The following is a 20,264-nucleotide window of genomic DNA, read 5'->3' on the forward strand; positions in this document are numbered from 1 at the left end:
GATTTCATGTTCCCTCCATATCCAACACTATTCTCAGAGCAGTAGAAAAGGCAAGAAACAGTTCCTAGCAGCATCCTATTTGTCTTATTTGGTGCTATAATTATCCTCATTTTACAGTTAAGAAAACTGAAGCAAACAGAGACAAAGTGACTTGCCCAGGATCACACAGCTAATAAGTATCTGAGGCTGGATTTGATCTCAGGTCTTCCTGACTCCAGGCACTTCTATCCACTGTGCCACCTCACTGCCTCTGACTTGGTAAATTAAATGTTTTAAGTTTAAAAGCTTAAAGCTTGTTGATTTATAGTTCTGTCATCTTGCCTTTTATTACATTTTTGCTTTTCTTTCTTCAGCATCTTGAAGAAGAACCACAAATGGGTTCAAGGAAAATTTTAAACATATTTTAAATGTAGTATTAGATGTTGGCAAGGATGATTGAGGTCTTGTCCAAGCAATTGCTTGAAGGCTCAAACTGACTCCATTGTGAGGAAACAAGCATTATTAGTTACTAAATACGGTAGGTAAGTAAAGATAAAGGCGGTAAGCAAAGTTAAAAAGTAAAAGTAAGAGTAAAAGTGAGTAGGGGCTTTTTGTCTCCATTAGTTACTAAGGAAGAGGTCTTTTGTTTGGGCTGTTGTTGCCCTGTGTCTCCAAGGAACTGATGCCACTTTACCCATGGTCCACTTTGGTCTTCTGAGGCTTTACCCATAGTTCACTCTGTTTGCCCACTGGGGAAGAAAAAGCCACAATGTAAATAGTATGCTAATGACATATTAAACACTTGGGGCAACTTAAGATCAGGTTTTGCTCTTTTCTGTGCCAATTCCAAGGAGGGCAGTGAGTGTGGAAATTGAGCATTGTTTGAAACTTGTCTTGGGTGACTGGGAAACAGAACCACCTGTACTGACTACTTACCTGCCCTTCCTCTGCTCCAGGTGGTCCCTGGTGTAATGGGTCTGCATGTCTTCTTCCTCTAGCATATTCCTCTCTTACACTACCCATAGACCTCAGCGAGGACCTCGCTTATATCTACAGATTGATGTGAAGAGTTTTCTCATAATTGTGGATCTAAGCAACTCTTCTGCCTTATCAGAAAGGTGGCTCCACACTAATCCACTACTTATTGTTTCTGTGTTTTTTGGATTGTTTATAGCTATTTGGCAGGGTTTGGGGGACATTTCAGTCTACATCAGTATCACTGGTTTTCCTTTCTCCAAACTTCCTTTTTTGCTTAACCTCTGCCCCACATCATTTCAGCCAGTCTTACCATACTACGGCTTTCCCTACATGCCCTCTCCCTGTCTGTGGTCTGTGCTATGCTATCATATGAGAAAGAAAGATTGGGGCCCCTGCTTTATGTCCTCTGAGAGTTTATCTGTGCCTGTCTTGTTTCATTTATCTACAGCAGCCATACCCCAAACTGCCTCTTTTGAGGGAAAAGGAGCTGCTTGGTTTTTTGGAAGTATCTGCTTCCATTGTAAAAACAGTAAAAAAAAATTTTTTTTTTACTGTGTCACTGCTCTGTTCCAGCTTTCAGTGGCATTGCCCTCCACATTTCCAGTGACTTCAACTCAGGTATACCTCTGTGTGTGTGTACATGTGTGTGTGTTTCAGATTCTCAAGGGAAATGTCCTTTCTTATTGGGTAAGGTGGCAAAGAAATGATACCTGAGAGTTTTTCCTCCTCTGTTATCTTTCTGTCTTTTTATATTGCTTAACCTTCACTTCGAACAACTTCCTTGTTTTCAAAGATAAATTTTCTTTTCCTGGAGTCAGGAAGACTCATCTTCCTAAGTTCAAATCTGGCCTCAGACAGTTAGTAGGCCCTGGGCAAGTCACTTTTCCTTGACTCAGTTTCCTCATCTGCAGAATGAGTTGGAGAAGGAAATGGCAAATTACTCCAGTAACTTTGCCAGGAATTTGAGGAGTTGGACATGATGGGAATGACTGAACAACAATAGCAACAAGTTACCTTTTTTAAATGCTAACTAAAGACTTGCCATCTAATAGAGGGTAGAAAGCTGGTCTGCAAGTCAGGAAGACCTAGGTTCAAGATCTACCCCCGATACACACTGGCCCCGTGGCCCTAGATAAGGCACTTATTCTCTTAAGGTTCTAGGTAGCCATCTGAGATGACCAGTTGCAGAGAGGGCTCCAACTTGTGTTGGTAAAGGAAGTTTCATCATCTAGGATGTTCAGTCCCAAGTCTCCATTCCTGATTTCATACCTATTCATCCCAGCTGTGTGTGCAGAGCCTTGGAGAAGGTAAGACAGAGTTCCTAACAGAGCCAGATCCTAGAATAAGTAGGAAGTGTGTCTTGCAACCCCCTACTAGTAGTCTCTCTTTTCCGTGCTCCTTCTGGCTTCTACCATTCATTCCTCAGCTTCATCTATCTGATGTGCTCTTCCCTGCCACTCCCCAACTCCCTTTCTGGCTCTTGCAACTAGTCACTGGGTTATTGCATAATAGTTATTTGCATTTAAACTATAGATCGCTCTGGGCAATGAAAAAACTGGTTAGTCTCCTTCAAGGGGGGGGTGGGGAGGGCGGCAACTACCAAAGGAAGGAGGTAAAGAACTCAGTTTTAGGGAGGAGTTTCAGGCTCTTTGCTCCCTGAGTTTGGCCCTGTTCCAGCCTGCCTTGTCCTTATAATTCAGTACTGTCAGGAAAATGAAACATATTAGTGAAATTCTCCACATTTAGAATGCACATTAGGGAATAAAATTTGCAGAAGGTTGATTTGTTGTTCCATCATCAGATTCTTTGTGACTCCATTTGGGGTTTTCTTGGCAAAGATACTAGAGTGGTTTGGCATTTTATAGAAGAGGAACTGATACAGATGAGGATTTAGTGACTTATCCAGGGTCACACAGCTAGGAAGTGTCTGGGGTCAGATTTGAACTCAGAAAGATTCATTTTCTTGACTCTAGAACTGGCACTCTCTTCATCGTGCCACTTAGCTGCCCTTTGTTAGGAGGTACATTTAGTTACAGGGAGTCATTGCTTTTAAGGTCATTATTTTATCTTATAGTATTAAAAATTGTTTGAAAATTATCTTTTTTTACATGTTCTCTTTCTATTCCAAACCATTTCATATGCAAAAGGCCTATTCCAGTACTAAAACTAATAATCACTTTTCTTTGTAACTCTCATATGCTACTTTTATTTTATTTTTCTAATTTATTATTGTTATTTTTTTAAAACTCTTGCTTTCAGTCTTAAAATCAATATTGTGTATTGGTTCCATGATGGAAGAGTGATAGGTGCTAAGCAATGGGAGTTAAGAGACTTACTCAGGGATACCCAGCTAGAAAATGTCCAAGGTCAAATTTGATTCCAGGACCAGCTCTTAATCTACTGAGTCATCTAATAGCCCCCTACCATTTATTTATTTGTTTGTTTGTTTATTCATTCATTCATTTATTTATTTAAACCCTTACTTTCTGTCTTGGAATCAATACTGTGTATTGGTTCAGAGGCAGAAAAGTGGTAAGGGCTGAGCAATAGGTGGTTAAGTGACTTGCCCAGGGTCACACAGCTGGGAAGTGTCTGAGGTCAGATTTGAACCTAGGACCTCCCATTTCTAGGCCTGGCTCTCAATCCACTGAACTACCCAGCTGCCCCCCCCCATTATTTATTTTTAATTTTCTTTAAAAATATTTTGAGTTCCAAATTCTCTCTGTCCTTTCTACTTCCTCCTTCCTCCATTGAAAAAGCGACCAATATTATATCAATTATGCATATGAAGTCATGCAAAACATTTCCATATTAGCCATATTTTTTAAAAAAGAAAACAATGAAAAAAAATTAGACTTCATTTTGCATTTGGAGTTCACCAATTCTCTCTGGACATAGCATTTATAATCACAAGTCCTTTGGAATTGGCTTAGATCAAAATATTGATCAGAGTACCCAAAGGTTTTGCAATTTAACATCATTACAACATTGCTGTTACTGTGCACAATGATCTGTTTTTTCTCACTTCATTTTGCATCAGTTCACATTGGTCTTGTCATGTTTTTCTGAAACCACCCCCTTTGTCATTGCATACAGCCCAGGAGCTCTCCATCACACTCATATACCACAACTTGTTGAGCTATTTCCCAGTTGATGGATTTCTCAATTTCCAATTCTTTATCACCACAAAAAACCTGCTATGAATATTTTTGTACAGATCGCTCCTTTCTCCCTTTCTTTGATCTCTGGGACATAGACTTAGTAATAGTATTGCCCAGTCAAAGCGGTATGCAGTTTTATAGCTATTTGGACATATTTGCAAATTGTTTTCTAGAATGGTTGGACCAGTTCACACCTCCATGAACAGTTCATTAGTGTACCTCTTTTCCCTTCAGCCCCTCCAGCATTTGCTATTTCTGATGCACGTGAGGAAAGATCACTACGAAAAAAGGCTTTGTTTAGTTTGTTGACAGGAGGATTCTAGCCTCTTCATCTTTTCCTAATAACAATAGAAAACATAGAAGTAGTTGTCATAGTATTTTTACTTTTTCAACATTCTAATTATGCTTTTTATTTATTATTTTGCATCAGTCTCTTCTCCTCAAAATCCTTCCTCATTATACATAGTACAACTGAGTAAAATAAACCGACACATTAATAGCATCTGAAAATGTAGGCTTCATTTATTACTTAGCATAATACTTTGCTCATAGAAAGTACTCAATAAATTATTGAACAAATGAATTAAATGATAAACTGATCAATTAATTACATGATCAGTTCACTGCAAAGACTCTAAGCTCCAGATAAATTTCTGATATGTGTTATTAGAGGGAGTTTTCATACTGGAAGTTCACTATAGCAAGGGAATCTCAGATCTGGATATATGTGTATGTGTGTGCTGATATATGCACAGCTGTGTCGCAATTAGTACAATGAATCCTTTGACATGGTTGAAAATATTTGAATTAGCACAATTTGAAGTTAAAATCATGTCTTATAAGGGAATTGGTTCCAATAGTGTTATGTCTAAGAACCAATTGTTAAATTTCCAGTGTGAGCATTTATACCTTGGACATAAGCCCAAAGCCACATATTGGGGCTTGATTTATTGTTTTGTTGATTATTGAGACTTAAGAACGTAATGGAGAAAATTTTAATCATACAAATTAAACTTAAAAATCCCTGGTTATGCATTTATTCTCAGGGAATTAGTTATTAAACATTTATAAGCACCCTCCCCCCCATTCCCAGCTTTATCCCAATGCAACAGGCACAGTAAATTCAAATAATGTGATCACTTCATGGCAGCCATTATTGTCCTGAGGAATTATTTATTCATACTTTTTGGGACCTGGATATGGCATATGATTTGTTCCGACAACAAATCCAATATTATTTCCACTGTACTGACTAGTACAGTGATGGGCAACCTTTTGAGTTTGGTGTGTCAAAATTGGCCCCCAAACCAAGCATAACTTGGGCAGTGTGTCACTTTGAGAAAAAAACATCCTTCTCGGCATACGGCTACATGTGGCCGCGTTTCATCAAAAATGGCTATGTGTGCCAGTGCTGGCACGTGTGTCATAGGTTTGCCATCACGGTCTAGTTTGATAAGTATATAGCCCAAATATTGCCTCCTTCCTAGCCTCCTTAGGCAGAAACAATTTCTTCCAGAACCCCTATGGTATTGCTTTTGATCCTCTTCTCTGTACTTCCAGGTTCAGTGTTCTGTTATAGTTGTGCCCACGGTATAGTATAGTGAAAAGAGTTGAGTCAAGACACTTGGGTTTCTATCACAACCCTTCCACTAATTAGTTGTGTGACCTTAAGCAAGTCAGTCACCTTTTTTGGGCCATGATTTTTTTCTTTATCCGTAAAATGATGGGGGCCAAAGTAAATGATTTCTATGACCCTATCTAGCTAGGAATTATTATTACTAGAATGATTATATATTATTAATAATGTTGCTTTGATTATATGATGTGTATATGTTAAGTCCCATAAGGGCAGAGACTATTCCTTAGTCAGATTTTTAACATAATACTCTGTCTAGAGAAGATATTTAATAAGTACCTATTCAATGAAAGAATAAATTAATGAGTGAATAAATGATAGTATTGAAGGCAGAGTAGTAGAAAAGGGCTTTGGATTTGAAGTCAAAGTACCAGGGTTCAAATCCTAGCTTTTCCCTTTATTAACTGTGTGACCTTGGGGAAGTCACTTTTCCTCTCACCCTCAGTTTCTTCATCTATGAAATGAGCAATGATGGTTTATATGATCTTGGGAGTTATCTAGGTGATGCAATGGATAGAATACAGAACCTGGAATTAGGAAGATTTGAATTCAAATCTGGCCTTAGATACTTTTTTAACTGTGTGACTCTGGGAAAGCCATTTAACCCCATTTGACTCAGTTTCTTATCTGCAAAATAGGGACACAGTGGAGAAGGAAATGACAAATCACTTCAGTATCTTTGCCAAGAAAACCCCACAGGCAAAGTCATGTAGAATCGATTATAACTGAGTGACTGAACCACAACAAGGGTCCCTTCTCTATAAGTTCTATGAAGGAATAAGGTTTGAAAGAGTGCTGAGAATTGCATTGGCTCTGGTCTTCTTTTTAAACCCTTACCTTCTGTCTTAGAATCAGTAGTATGTATTGGCTCTATAGCAGAAGAGCGGTCAGGGCTAGACAGTGGGGGTTAAGTGACTTGCCCAGGGTCACCCAGCCAGGAAGTGTCTGAGATCAGACTTGAACCCAGGACCTCCCATCTTTGGGTCTGGCTTTCAAGGTCTCCTCTTCTTAATAGAGGTCTATTTAAAAGAGGACTTCTTGATATTTTCCTTTGTAATATTTATTATAAGATTCCATTTTTTACTGTTTCTTTCTTAACATTTTTGACTCCCCCCCCCCCCCCCCTTTACATCAAATTAGATGTAAAGCCAGTAAGATCCCATTTTAAAAGATACTCTTTCCTGTACATGGATGCCTTCCTTCCTACCTCTGGAAGCTGTGGGTTTCAGAACACTTCTAAACCGCCACCTTGTGGTCAATCTTATGATCTTTATTTCATTGCCAAAAAATAACCAAAGCACTGTCACCCCGAAACTTGTAGAAAGGGGGTAATAGCTATGTTTGCATTACCAGCCGCACAAGGTTACGGTGAGGAAAATACTGTGTCAGGGATCAGGCTTGCATAGTAATGGGGATGACAACTGTTCTTTTTTTTTTTTAAAGGAAAGAATAAGAAAGTGATTATATAATACTGAAGGTGGAATTGATTCAGTCTGATCACACGTCTGGGCAGGATGGGCTTCAAATATCCATTTGTGTTTGTAGTTTATATACTGTCTCCAAAATGCCACATAGGAATTGTGGGGAAGGAGACCAAAGATGTATTTGTTTGACATTGCCCTTGCTCCAAGTCTCCAATCGAGTTGACCTCTGGTCCTGTCCAAGTTTGCCCCTTGATCCGTACCCCTTTTTGGCTGGGGGAATTTTGGTCCCAGAAGGAGAAAAAAGAGTCTGTGCTAAACACACCTTCAGCCGAATTCTGAAACTTTTTAGGACTTTAATGGGAAAATGGACTATCCCTTCTTTTCTTGCAGGCATTCATTCCAGAACACTTCTTTGGGGCTTTACCATCTATAAGGCTCTGCCCTATGTTTACAGTCAATTTGGTCCCAATGATCGTTCTCTGATGTTTTAAATAAATGCATTAAATAGCCGCATCTATGGTGTGGTATAGTGGAAAGGTCTCTGGAGTTGGAATGTGGAGGACTGGGTTTAAGGACCAGGGCTGCTGCTTGTTAACTCCAGATTTTAGGAGAGAAAAGTATCTGGCAGACAGAGATGGATGAATGAGACTGCTGTGGGAACAGAATTGTATATGGAGATTTGGAAGGCATAATCACAGAGTTCTTGGTCCCCTATCCACAAACGTACACGCAGATACACAATACACGTGTGTGGAGGCATGCAGAGGATCACGAATTGAGTTTTACTGAGCCCCAATAGTCCTACCGTTTTTGACTGCTCAAAGAAGCTATGATGTTTGATACTGAGAAGGCTGAAAAAGAGTGAGAAAAGGGTCTTAGATTTCAGTGTGGACCACTGCTGACATTGGAGAAGGTAGAGAAAGTGATGGGTTAGTAGCCAGATGTTAAGCAGTTAAAGAGGAAATGGGTGCGGAAAAGATGGAGGCAGGAGTTGGAGATATTCCCTAGGTTAATGCATGTCACTAGTTTGGAAGCATTGGGAAGCAGGGGGGTACAGGCTTGACTGAGACAGGAGAGGGACAAGCCCCCAAAGAATGGAAGGATGAAAAGGTGAAATGGTCTCTCGCTTTTTGCATGCCAGGTCACAGGATGGTGGAGCCAAAACTCTGATTTTTCTCAAAAGAAAAAAAAGGAAAAGTTGAGTTCCTAGCACATATTTTTAAAAATAAATTTATTTGATTAATGAATCAAAATTGATTTTCCCCCACCCAGCTCCCTCTTCCAATTTGGGAAATCAATCTGATATAGATTTTGAATGTGTTATCAAGTAAAACATTTTTCCATATTAGTCATTTTGTGGAAAATGTCAACAAGAAAAGAAGAAGAAAATAAAATTCAACATTTTCTGGTCTGCATTCAGATTCTCTAAGTTCTTTCTCTGGAGGGCGATGCCTTTTTTCATCATGAGTCTCCAAGATTGTCTTGGATCACTGTATTGCTAAGAATAACTATAACCATTTCTTAAATCATAGATTTAGAGCTGGACCATAGAAGCCATTGAGTATAATGTCCTTATTTTCATATTAGGAACCTGAGGCCCAGAAAAGGTCAAATGAATTAGACGTGCAACCACTAGCTTTTTAAAATTAGAGGGACTCAGTTTAGTAGAATAAAATCACTTGTATTTTAATTATACAAGGCTTCATGATTTACAAATTATGCAGTGAAAGAGGGAGTGCAGGTATTCTGATGGCCATTGTACAGTGGGGCCCAGAGAAACTAATGACTTGCCCAAGACCACACAGCTGCTGACTCAGTTTCAAGTCTTCTGACTGAACCCACAGGTCTTTGTACAAGGCCCAGATTTCCATTTTGCTTACAAAATAAGCATGCAAAAGGATTTCCAAGTCTTAATGAGCTTTTTGAAGTGAATGGAAGCATCATACACAGCTATTCTCTAGAGCATTTTTTGAGAGAAGCATTTGGTTCCAAAGAGAAAAATTGAGTGGAAAGGGGGAGGGGAGGGAGTGGGATAATGTATTAAGGATACGAGGGTCACCTTTGGGATTTGTCAATTTCTCTGGCCATAATCCAGCAGGCTGAATTAGGTTCATGAAATAGTCATCCATTCTGAAACAAAGAAATCACTCACTTTTTACCCTCAGAATTCAGGAAGGCAAATTGGTCAGGAGACCAGCAGAGGGCACAGTTACTCCAACTTTTACATTCTCTGCTTGCCAGTCTTGAGTGGCTGTTTCAAAATAAAAACAATGGTCAGAGTTGTTGTTTTTAAAATCTAACTTTTTTCTCTGAAAAACAAACAAACAAACCTAACTTCAACCAAAAATTGAAATCTATTAGGCATGGCCTCACATGTATAAGCAAAATCAAAGTACTTGCCTTTTTAAGGAGAAGGGAAGGGGAGAAGGGAGAGCATTTGAAACTAAAAAGTTTCAAATGGCCTAAAAATTCTTTCACATCTTAATTGGGAAATATTTAATGAAATAAATAAAAAGAATAATACAAAAAGAAAAATGAAAACAGTGGCATCTAAACTCAAATGGGTATTCTAAAATCCTGTGATGGGTCAGGGAAGAAACAAAGTCAAGTCAAAGATGTCAAGGAAGAAACATGATGTTGGAGGTAGCAGATTGAAGTGAGAGTGGCTCTGGAATCACAGGACCTGGTGTAAAACCCCACTTCTGACTGTTGCCACATCTGGGAATTCCGGCAAGTAATTTAACATCCTTGTGCCTCAGTTGCCTTATCTGAAAAATAAAGGGGTTGGATTAGATGGCATCTGAGGTCTCTTTTAGCTCTAAAATCTTTGAGCTAGAAGGGAAAAGCCCCAAGATGAAAAGGTAAGATAGTCTTTTACTTTTAGCATGGTGGAGCCAAAACTCTTGACTTTTTTCAAAAGAAAACAGGAAAAGTTGAGTAGCAAATATTTTAAAAATAAATTTATTTTAAAAAAATGAACCAAAATTAATTCTTTCTCCCTCAGCTTCCAGTTCCAATTTGAGGGAAAAACTAATGCCAACACCACCAACAAAATCCCTATAACAATTATGAATCCTTGTAACCTGCATTAGCCAGCTCAAAAAAATGAATGTCTTAGTTTGTACCTCCAGTCCATCACCTCTCTATCAAGACACAGATAATACATTTCATCATGAGTTCTCTGGGATATTGATTGATCATTGCATTAATTAGAGGTTTGTAGTCTTTCAAAATTGTTTATTTTTGTGGTGGTATTATTGTATAAATTGTTCTTCTTGTTGCAAGTACATTTCTTAAATGAGAAATCAGTACATGGTGTATCCATGGAATCTTTCAGAAGAAGTATTGCCAAACACTTAGCAGAGATCAAGATATCTTTTTGGCAAGATTGATTTTTTCTGGACTTGAGTAATCAAGTGTCTGACAGATCCAGATTGTAATTTTACTTCTGCCACTTGCTAGCTGTGTGATCTTGGTGACAAAGTATTTAATCTTTCTGAGTCTTAGTTTTTCCCCTTTGATAAAATGGGTTGTAGGAAAGTTACTATTGGAGGGGCTTAGTGGATAGAGCACCAGACCTGGAGTCATGAAGACTAGTGTTCAAATCTGGCCTCAGATACTTCCTAGCTTTGTGCCCCTAGGTAAGTCACTTAACCCTGATTGCCTAGGCCCATGATGGCGAACCTATGACACATGCCAGTACCGATACGTGTAGCCCTTTTTGATGACATGTGGCCTCATGTGGGCTCAGCATGCCCTGTGCACTTTGGAGCCCAGGAACTGCCCAGAGTGGGGCCCACAGCCATGCCCCAGCCTGTGGGGGAGGCTGCTCCATCCTCTGGCTACAGGGGGAGGAGGACAAGCCATGGGCAGCATGCGCCAGGTGGCTGGGGCATGTGGGGCTCCTGTTGGGGTGGAGAGGAGGAGAGCATACATGGAAGGAGCACTAGTGAACTGCTCTCAAGGCGCCCCAGGCCCAGCCAGCGGGGGAGGGGCAGGGCGGGGGTGGGGCCAGGCCAGTGGAAGACTGGACAGGGCTCTAGTCCATGTGCAAAGGAGGAGTGCCTGGAGTCGATTACCAGACACTTTTAGCACCCTGAAAAATATAGCAATGGCTTTACTCACAATTTTCTCCTCTATGTACTTTTGTGAGACCTTATTCTCAGCGTTAAATAATATCAAAACCAACAAAAGAAACAGATTGACAGATGAAGTTAGTGCTTGCTTGGGCTTGAAGTGTACAAAATACCAACCTTCAATTGAAGATTTAGCCAATGAAATTCAGCAGCAAAAAAGTCACTTATAGGCAGGTTAGTTAAAGAATTCCCTCTTCCCCTCACTTATCTTAGTTCACAGCACCCCACACAAGTTAAATAACATCAAGACAAACAAAAGAAACCAACTGACAGATGAACAAAGAAGTCACTAAGCAGGTAAGTTAAATAATTAGTTTTTGGTTTATTAAATACAGTTATATATTACAATTATCCATTTTTGTTATTTAAACTATAAATATCATGAAATTATGGTTTTTTTCTAAAAGTGACACACCACCTGAGTTATGCTCAGTTTTTTGGTGAATTTTGACATACCAAGCTCAAAAGGTTGCCCATTATTGGCCTAGGCCTTGCCCTTTTGTCTTAGAGTTGTTACTAGGACTGAAGGTAAGAGTTAAAAAAAGTTTAATGGTGTAACCTGCCTCCTAGGATGGTTTTGACAGTCAAGTGAAATATGGAGGTGTTTTGTAATAAACCATAAATGAATATGAAATGGTACTTAGTCTTATCTGCTGTACTCAAGGCAATATATTGGATAGCTTAGACATGGAGAGCCAAAAGGATTCAGAATTCCTGATTGTCCAGTTGTGTATAACAAACACTAGAGGATATTTAAAGGGAATAGCCCCATTAATGAGATCACCAAACCACTGAAATATGATCATATACTTAGATGGCACAGTAGATAGAATGTTGAACTTAGAATCAGGAAGACCCACATTCAAATCCAGCCTCAGGCACATACTAGCTGATGCTGAGCAAATCACTTAAAATATCTCTTTAGATTGTCTCATCTGTAAAATGGGGAAAACAATAGCACTTATCTTCCAGGATTATGTGGACAAAATAAGATGATACTTATACAGCTCTTTGAAAGTCTTGATGCTCCAAATAAACACTGCCTATTATTGTTATTTTTGTTATATGATCCTCTATATTGGAGTATAGCAAAACATCAGAGGGCAGAGAATAAGGGATAGCCCGGTTTTTGTGATTTGTAGCTCTTATTTACTAAAAATTTTTTAAAGTTCTTTTGCATATGTGTGAAAGGAGAGTGGATAGTATTAATAATAGACTTTTAAAAGTTTTTACTTTCTGCCTTAGTAACAATTCTGAGACAGAGGGACAAGGGTAGGCAAACAGGATTAAATGACTTCCCCAGGGTCACATAGCTAGGGAGTGTCTGAGGCCAGATTTGAACCCAGGATCTCCCATCTTCAGGCCTGACTCTCTGTCCACTGAACCACCCAGCTGCCCTTGGTAATATACTTTCATTCATTTTGCACAAACCTATACTTACCTTGGGGAACTGGAAATACAGTAATTTTCTCCCCCATCCCTCCCACTTTTCCTCCCCTGCCAAAGTTCATTATTCACTTGCAGTGTTTATCTGGGATTACTCAATGTAAATCCCCAGAGAACTCCTCTTCTGTAGCAGGGTTTACTATGCCTCATTTTCTTTTAGTTTATCCCTTTATAGTCCAGCCACACAGCCCTTTTTGTTATTCTTCACTCATGAAACTCCATCTTCTGGCTCCAGCCTTTTGTCCTGGGTGTCCCCCATGCCTAACTCACTCTCCCTCCTCACCTTTCCTTTTCAGAACCTCCATGTTCTGTCTCCTCAGCTCAAGTGCCACTTTCTGCAGGAAGTATTTTCTCATGCCTTCAGCTACTGGTGCCTTCTTCTCCACTTTACATCTTCTCTCTATGTGGCTTGTAGACAGCTGATATAGACTCATTGTCTCCCCTGGTCACGACGTCAGCTCTCAAAGGCAAGGATGGCTTCTCTTTTTCTCTATGTCCTTTAAGCTTAACAAGGTGCCTAGTATAGAATGACCACTTGACAGATGCTTATTGGTTGATTGTCTGACTCTTTAGGGTTCCTAAGTTTTATTCTACTACCAGATAGTAGGAGAAGATAGATAGCTTCTTTTATGAGAGCAGACATGCCAGAATTGTCATCTTCAATAGAAAGATAATAGATTGTAAATATAATAACAGCTGTTCACTCTATTTGGATAGAGAATGGCTCTCATCAAAAGAAAATTAATGGCGGCAGTCAGGTGGCTCAGTGGATAGAGTGCCAGGCCTAGAGATGGGATGACCTGGGGTCAAATCTAGCCTTAGACCATTCCTAGATGTGTGACCCCAGGCAAGTCCCTTAATCCCAGTTGCCTAGTTCTTGCTGCTCTTCTGCCTTGAACTAATACTTGTACTGACTCTAAGAAGGATTTTTTCCTGAGAGAGGCAGAGAGAGAAAGAGAGACAGACAGACAGAGAGACAGACTTGAGGTACAAACAGAGACACCCATTTTTTTCAACCTAGCTGATGCAGGTTACAAGGATTCACAATTGTTATAGGGATTTTGTTGGTGGTGTTGGCATTGGTTTTTTCCTCAAATTGGAAGGGGGAGGTGAGGAGGATAGAATTAATTTTGGTTCATTTTTAAAAATTAAATTTATTTTAAAAATATTCGCTACTCGACTTTTCCTGTTTTCTTTTGAAAGAGAGAAATAATGGCTAAATCTGGCCAATGAGACCAAGGCATTTACTACTGCCTACTGGCAATCTGTTTAAATTTCAAAGCCAAGTCTCAAGAGGTGAGTGATAGTCTCAAACTTTGAATCTGTCATAAAATCCACATTGCTCACGGACATAGCAAGAACTTTGCATCTAATGTAAGAAAACCAGGGTTCAGATCCCATCTCTGTCACTTAATTATCTGGGTTTCATTGGGCAAGTCATTTAACCACACTGAGCCTCAGTTTCCTTATCACTAACATGAAGGAGTTGAATTAGGTGGCTTCTGAGACCCTTTTAGCTCTCTAATCGTGATCCTATAATCTATAAGAAAGGATCCCAAGAGGTTTAGTCCACCTAGGAGGAGATAAAGCAAATTAGAATTGACAAGGTCAGACAAAAGCCCCCTAAAAACTAGAGCCTGTGATTAGGCTGGATACAGAGGACAGAATGGAGAGCTTAAAGGGACTTTATGAAATGACGCAGGGGAAGTATAAGCCTTAAAGGACTCTACAATTATCAATTATTACTATTATTATTAATTATTAGTTTATCAGTAATCTTGTATTCTGAAATCCTTCAAACTGATAGGTTGTACTCTTTTAGAGACAGTTGATGATTGGATGGCTTAAATTTGAATAAGGGTAGGGGAGAGGACAAAGGGACTAGCCCATGTTCCCAGGGTCATAGTCTATTGACAAAATGCTTTGGTGCTTTTGTTGGTTGCAGTGGAATTATCCAAAAGTGAATTGGGGGACCCTTTTGTTTGAGGACACCCACTGTTGTTATCTCACATAATGATGGTGTTTGGTCTTTTTTTTTCCCTAGGGAAATATTATTGCCTTAGTTTCCTGAACTATAAAATGAGCTGGAGAAGGAAATAGCAAACCACTCCATTATCTTTGCCAGGAAAATTACAAATTGAGTCATGAAAAGTCAGACACAACTGAAAAACAATTCAACAATGCAACAACAATTTTTAGTAGTTGTGCTGTGACTTTCAGAAGAGTTTTCATCCATGTTAGAGGTTCCAAGGGACAAGGGGACAATATTAACCTTTTACTTGAATCCTCTTCCTGGATGTCTGTGTCAGTTAGAGAGACTTGGCAAGCCTCTGAAAGCAGCATTATATAATGGAAAAAACATTGATTTTGGAGTCAGAGGACCTGTGTTCAAATCCTACCTCTGTAAACTAGGGCAAATTGCTTAATTCCTCTGATACTTAGTTTCTTCATGACAAGGAATGATGAGTATATTCTAGATGGACTCTAAGGTCCTGTCTAGTTCTAAATCTATGATCCTGTGCTCTCATTTCTTCCTCCCCCCCATATGGTTTCTTCTTGAATGTCTGTATCTTCTTTTCAGACTCCCATTTTTTTTTTGTAGCCAGAAAGAATGTTTGGCGTTGTGGTAGTTGGTGTTGGCAGGGCTGGATCTGTGCGGATAAGGGATTTGCAGACGCCCCCACCTCCTGCTGACCCTCTGAAACTGATTGGATTTGTGTCCAGGTTAGTGATTTCCAAGGTTTGTCCCAGACCCTCTATACAATCAACATCCAGTAAAGTTATTGTTTGATTGCTTGTTAAGTGCTCCAAAAAGGAAAGTTTCTTTAAATCGATGTCTTTATTTCTCCACAACTATTTTTTGCAGCTTTGAAATTCCCTATTTATATTAGAAGTTTTGTTGCTATATACATATATATATATATATATATATATACCTATAGGCAAGAAATAACACATTTGTATAGCCATTTTATATTGTATAGCATGATTATATTTGCATGGCATTATTATATATAGAATAACACATTTATGTAGTGCTTTTATAATATGTAGCATGATTATAATTTTATATATATGAAAATAATAGCATACTTATATAATACTTATATTGTATAACATGATTATTATTTGTATGGCATAATTATGTATATATATAACTATAATGACACTTTTATGTATCACTTATATTACATAGCATGATTGTATTTGTATAGCATTATTTTATTTGTAAATATTAGATCACATTTGTATGGTGCATTTCGATTACATAAATGATTATATTGTATAATTAAATATGTAAGCACAGTAGCATATTTGTATAACACTTTCTGGTTTCTAAAGCTTTTCTTGTGACGGCCCTATGAAATTGGCAGGGAGGGGATCATAATTTCCACTTTGCCCCTGAAGAAACTATGGTTGAGCCAAGTGAAGTGAGTGGGCGCCCCTGGTGACTCACTCAGCTGGGAGGTGTTAGAGTTCAGGCTCAAAGTCAGGTCTTTTGCTTGCCCATCTTATACTCTTCCGGCCATATCCTACTGACTCTCCTGAGTTTCATGAGCATGGAGGAAATGAACTTGCCATAATACTTCTGAAACAAACAGACAGACAGATAGACAGATAGGAGACAGTGAAACAACTAACATTCCTTGACGTCCCCCAGTGGAGAGAGTCCTGGACCCTGAACCCAAGAGCCTGGGAACCCCGAACTACCCAGCATACTTCTAGCCCAGTCCCAGCAACCATCATTGTGGAGAGAAATTATTGTGGAGCTAGGGTCCACCTTCCTCATCACCATTAATTATCTATGACCAATTGCCACTAACAGGCACATAAACACAGGAGCCCTGGGAGTGGCAGAATCCCCCCAGAGCATCAGTCCTGCTTCTTGCCCATCTCTTGTAGCCATTATTTGGAGAAGCAAGTCCTATGGAAAAGGGGTCAGCCATCCCCAACCAACTGGCAACCAGTTGGTATGACCAAGGCAAGGATACCAGCCTAGCTTAAAGCAGGTACTTAAGGGAGAGACAGGAGGAAGCATGGGCCGTACAAGTTTGAATCACCCACCGAAATCTTGACCACCATCTCCCCTCAGACCCTAATGGAGACAGGCCAGAACCCTGAACCAAAGAGCCTTTGGAATAGCAATGCTTCCAGCCTTAATCATTATCCTAGGAAATGGCCCCTGTGAAGAAGACCCAGAAAAGGAAGTTCTTGCTACCAAAGTTCTGTCAAGTGGTTCAACATCAGAAACTAATATGATTATATTGGTGGAAATGATGACATTAAATAAGAGACTTTTCCATCTGCTTTGGGGACAGTGAGGTGGTACAGTGGGTAGAGTGCCAGGCAGGAAGACTCATCTTGAATTCAAATCTGGTCTCAGATATTTACTAGCTGTGTGTAACCCTGAACAAGTTACATAACTTTGTTTGCCTCAGCTTCCTCATCTGTAAAATCAGATGGAGAAAGAAATGATGTCTTCACTAAGAAAACCCTAAATGGGGTCATGAAGAATTGACATGACTGAAATGACTGAACTCTCTGCTTTGTTGCTATATCTGAAGGGCCTTGGGACTCTCAACTGAAATCTTCCATTTATGGTGTAATTCCTCTTAGAATGGGAACTCCTTGAGAGCAGGGGGCAGGCAGTTCTAGTTTCTATTTGGGTCCTCAGTGTTTAGCACTGTGATTTATAAAGATATGAGTAATAATTACATATACACATTGATTAATAATTGCATTAAGCATCCATGTATTCATTCACTTCTAGAGGGTGACACTGAGTCTTCTCCACCTGTGTCCCATGAGCCTTCTCTCTGAATGCACAGACGAGCCGTCACCTTCCAGTTATCTGTGGTCCAGCCAAACTGACTTTCTTTTTGTTCCTCACACACAGTACTCCAGCTCCCATTTCCTGTCACCATGCCTCTGCATTAGCTGTCCCCTGTGTCCTTTCTCTTCCCTTTTGAAAAGCTCAACTTGACCTCAGAGCTCCTTATAAATGCTCCCTTTAACTCATGCCTTTCCCAACCTCCCCTCTACCCCGAGGTTTTAGATCCTTCTTTCTAAATTATTTTGTTTTTATTTTATAGATGATTTAAGAACTTATAGGCATACAAGTTATCCTTCCTAAGCCTCTTAAATGTTTGGTTTTTGTCTTTGTATCTATTTCATTTAATAGTATCCAGCACAGAGGAGGCACTGCCTAGTCCTCTGTTTGACTCCATATTGACTTTTGCCCCGTTGGGCATAGCACACATAGCGAGTGCATGCGCGCGCACACACACACACACACATATCATGTTTTATTGTTTTGGAGACTACGTCTCCACACTAGAAATAGAGCAACCACTCATTGGCCAGATGAGCATGGGATCTTTGACCTTCTCTGTTTCTGCCCTGACTGATTTCTCTCCTCCTTAGGCAGCTTGGGAGCTCATGGTACTGCTGCTAGACTTATGGCAGACACCTAGTCAGCTTAACTTATTGCAGCTCAGAACTCCTGATTTCCTGCAGTCTGTCACCAGCAGCTTATCTGGTAGTGGGGGGATTAAAGGAATGCACTGCATACCCAGCATCCCATTCTCTAATTCATTAATGAATTTGTTCAGTCATTTTTCAATCATGCCCAACCCTTTGGGACCCCATTTGGGATTTTCTTGGCACAGATACTAGAGTGGTTTGCTATTTCCTTCTCCAACTTATTTTATAGAAAACGGAGGCAAATGGGCTAACGTGACTTGCCTTGATCACACAGTTAGGAAATTTCCAAGGTCAAATTTGAACTCAGGTCTTCCAGACCCCTAATTCCACACTGTATCCACTGAACCCCCTTTGCTGGTGATAATAATACCATAATGTGCCTCCCTGGATTATTGTGAGGGTCAAGTTACATACTAGTTGCAGTGTGCTTTGCACCTGGAAGTCCTATACGAATACCAATAGCTATTCTTGGGATTTTCATCATTGTTGTTGTTATCGTTGAATTTACTTCCTGGAGCTTCTCTTGAATCTGTATGTTGGGATGCATATGGGAATATGGATTTCATGGCAGCACATGGATAAGCTATGTCAGATTTCTTACTGCTCAGGGCGGGAGAGAAATTAGATTGCAAGGATGGAAAAAAACTAATATTAAAAACTGCTTCTACCCATAATTAGAAAAATTTTAAATATAGTTAAAAAAAGAACTATATATTGCCTGAGAGTCAACCCCTGTCAGTAGCACTTGGGATGACCTCAAATGAATCCCACAAAACTGGTTTCACTTGATTGCAGCCTTTAGGGAATGGCTACACACATGATGTGGCATCTCAGTGATGTGTGAAGTCAGGCAGAACTGGGAAGGGGACCTTTACATGTTGGGAAACAGTATGACAGAGTCGAGAGAGCACTGCATTGGCAGGAAGACTGGGTTAAATCTCAGCTTTCTTACTTTCCACCCAGGTGGCCTTGAACATATCACAACCTCAGTTCCTCATCCATAAAATGAGAGGGTAAGAATAGGTGACATTTAATTCCATTTTGGACAGTCTGTGATTCTAAGATTAGGAAATAGAAGCCTTGAATTCTAGCCCTTACCTTGTTAGTTTGTGGCCGCTAGGTGATGCCATAGGGCACAGAGTGCTAGGCCTGTAATCAGGAAGAGTCATCTTCCTGAGTTCTAATCGGATCTCAGATACTTAATAGCTGTACAACGCTGGGCAAGTCACTTAACCCTGTTTGCCTCAGTTTCCTTATCTGTAAAATGAGCCGGAGAAGAAAAAATGACGACAACCGTGAGGGTAATCATTTTAGATCCTTGGCCCTCAGTTTCTTCATCCAGAAAATGGGTATAATAATCTTTGCCATGCTCATCTAAAAAGATATTTGTGGGGATCAAATGGGTTTGTGGTTCCGTACTTCAAGGTTCTATGCAACACGGCAGTTAGGTGACTCAGTGGATTGAGAATTGGGTCTAGAGATGGGAGGTCCTGGGTTCTAATATGGCCTCAGATACTTCCTAGTTATGTTATCCCACTGTCTAGCTCTTACCACTCTTCTGCCTTGGAACCAATACATAGATTTAATACTAAAATGGAAGATAAGGGTGTTCTTTTTAAGCCCTATGCAAATAGAAGGGAATTATCATAGTAACAGCACCATATTCATCTTTGTGAGGTGAATTGGGTTCTGAGAAATGATTGAGTTTTGCAGAATGTGTGACTAGAATCCCTCCTACCAGTAACCAAAAAGCTCTGCCCAAAGGACCCAAATTGGGTCTTGCTCTGTGCTCCCCTTTCATTCCACTTTGATGAATGAGTAAGATCATGCTACAGTAAGCTAGACGCAAAGAACTCTGATTTGTAGCTGCTTCCATGGAAGCATTGTTCCCATCAGATGGACAGACCCACTGGGAAATGACCTGAAAATGAGATGATGGTGATGGAGGAAGGGAGAGAATTCTACTATCCTGAATACTGTAGCCTGGACTTCTAGGTGGGTGGAAAATGGATGCTGTTTG

The 20,264-nt window shown here is 39.8% G+C and overlaps 1 protein-coding gene across 4 annotated transcripts in view; it reads left to right on the forward strand.

The window, feature by feature from the left end:
* BLVRA (biliverdin reductase A) overlaps positions 1-20,264 on the forward strand; it is a 47,529-nt gene that overhangs the window by 8,728 nt on the left and 18,537 nt on the right. For 2 of the 4 annotated variants that reach the window (XM_056804818.1, XM_016424557.2), the window contains exons 1-2: positions 1,342-1,575; positions 15,363-15,484. In XM_056804818.1, the coding sequence (XP_056660796.1) occupies positions 1,357-1,575; positions 15,363-15,484 (341 nt within the window). In that variant the 5' untranslated portion in view covers positions 1,342-1,356. Of the gene's footprint in view, positions 1-544; positions 1,576-15,362; positions 15,485-20,264 lie in introns of those variants that run through there. The other 2 variants (XM_056804820.1, XM_056804819.1) reach the window with 2 other exon arrangements.

The sequence above is a fragment of the Monodelphis domestica genome, chromosome 7 (genome assembly GCF_027887165.1).
Source record: "Monodelphis domestica isolate mMonDom1 chromosome 7, mMonDom1.pri, whole genome shotgun sequence".
In the NCBI taxonomy this organism is placed as follows: Eukaryota; Metazoa; Chordata; class Mammalia; order Didelphimorphia; family Didelphidae; genus Monodelphis; species Monodelphis domestica.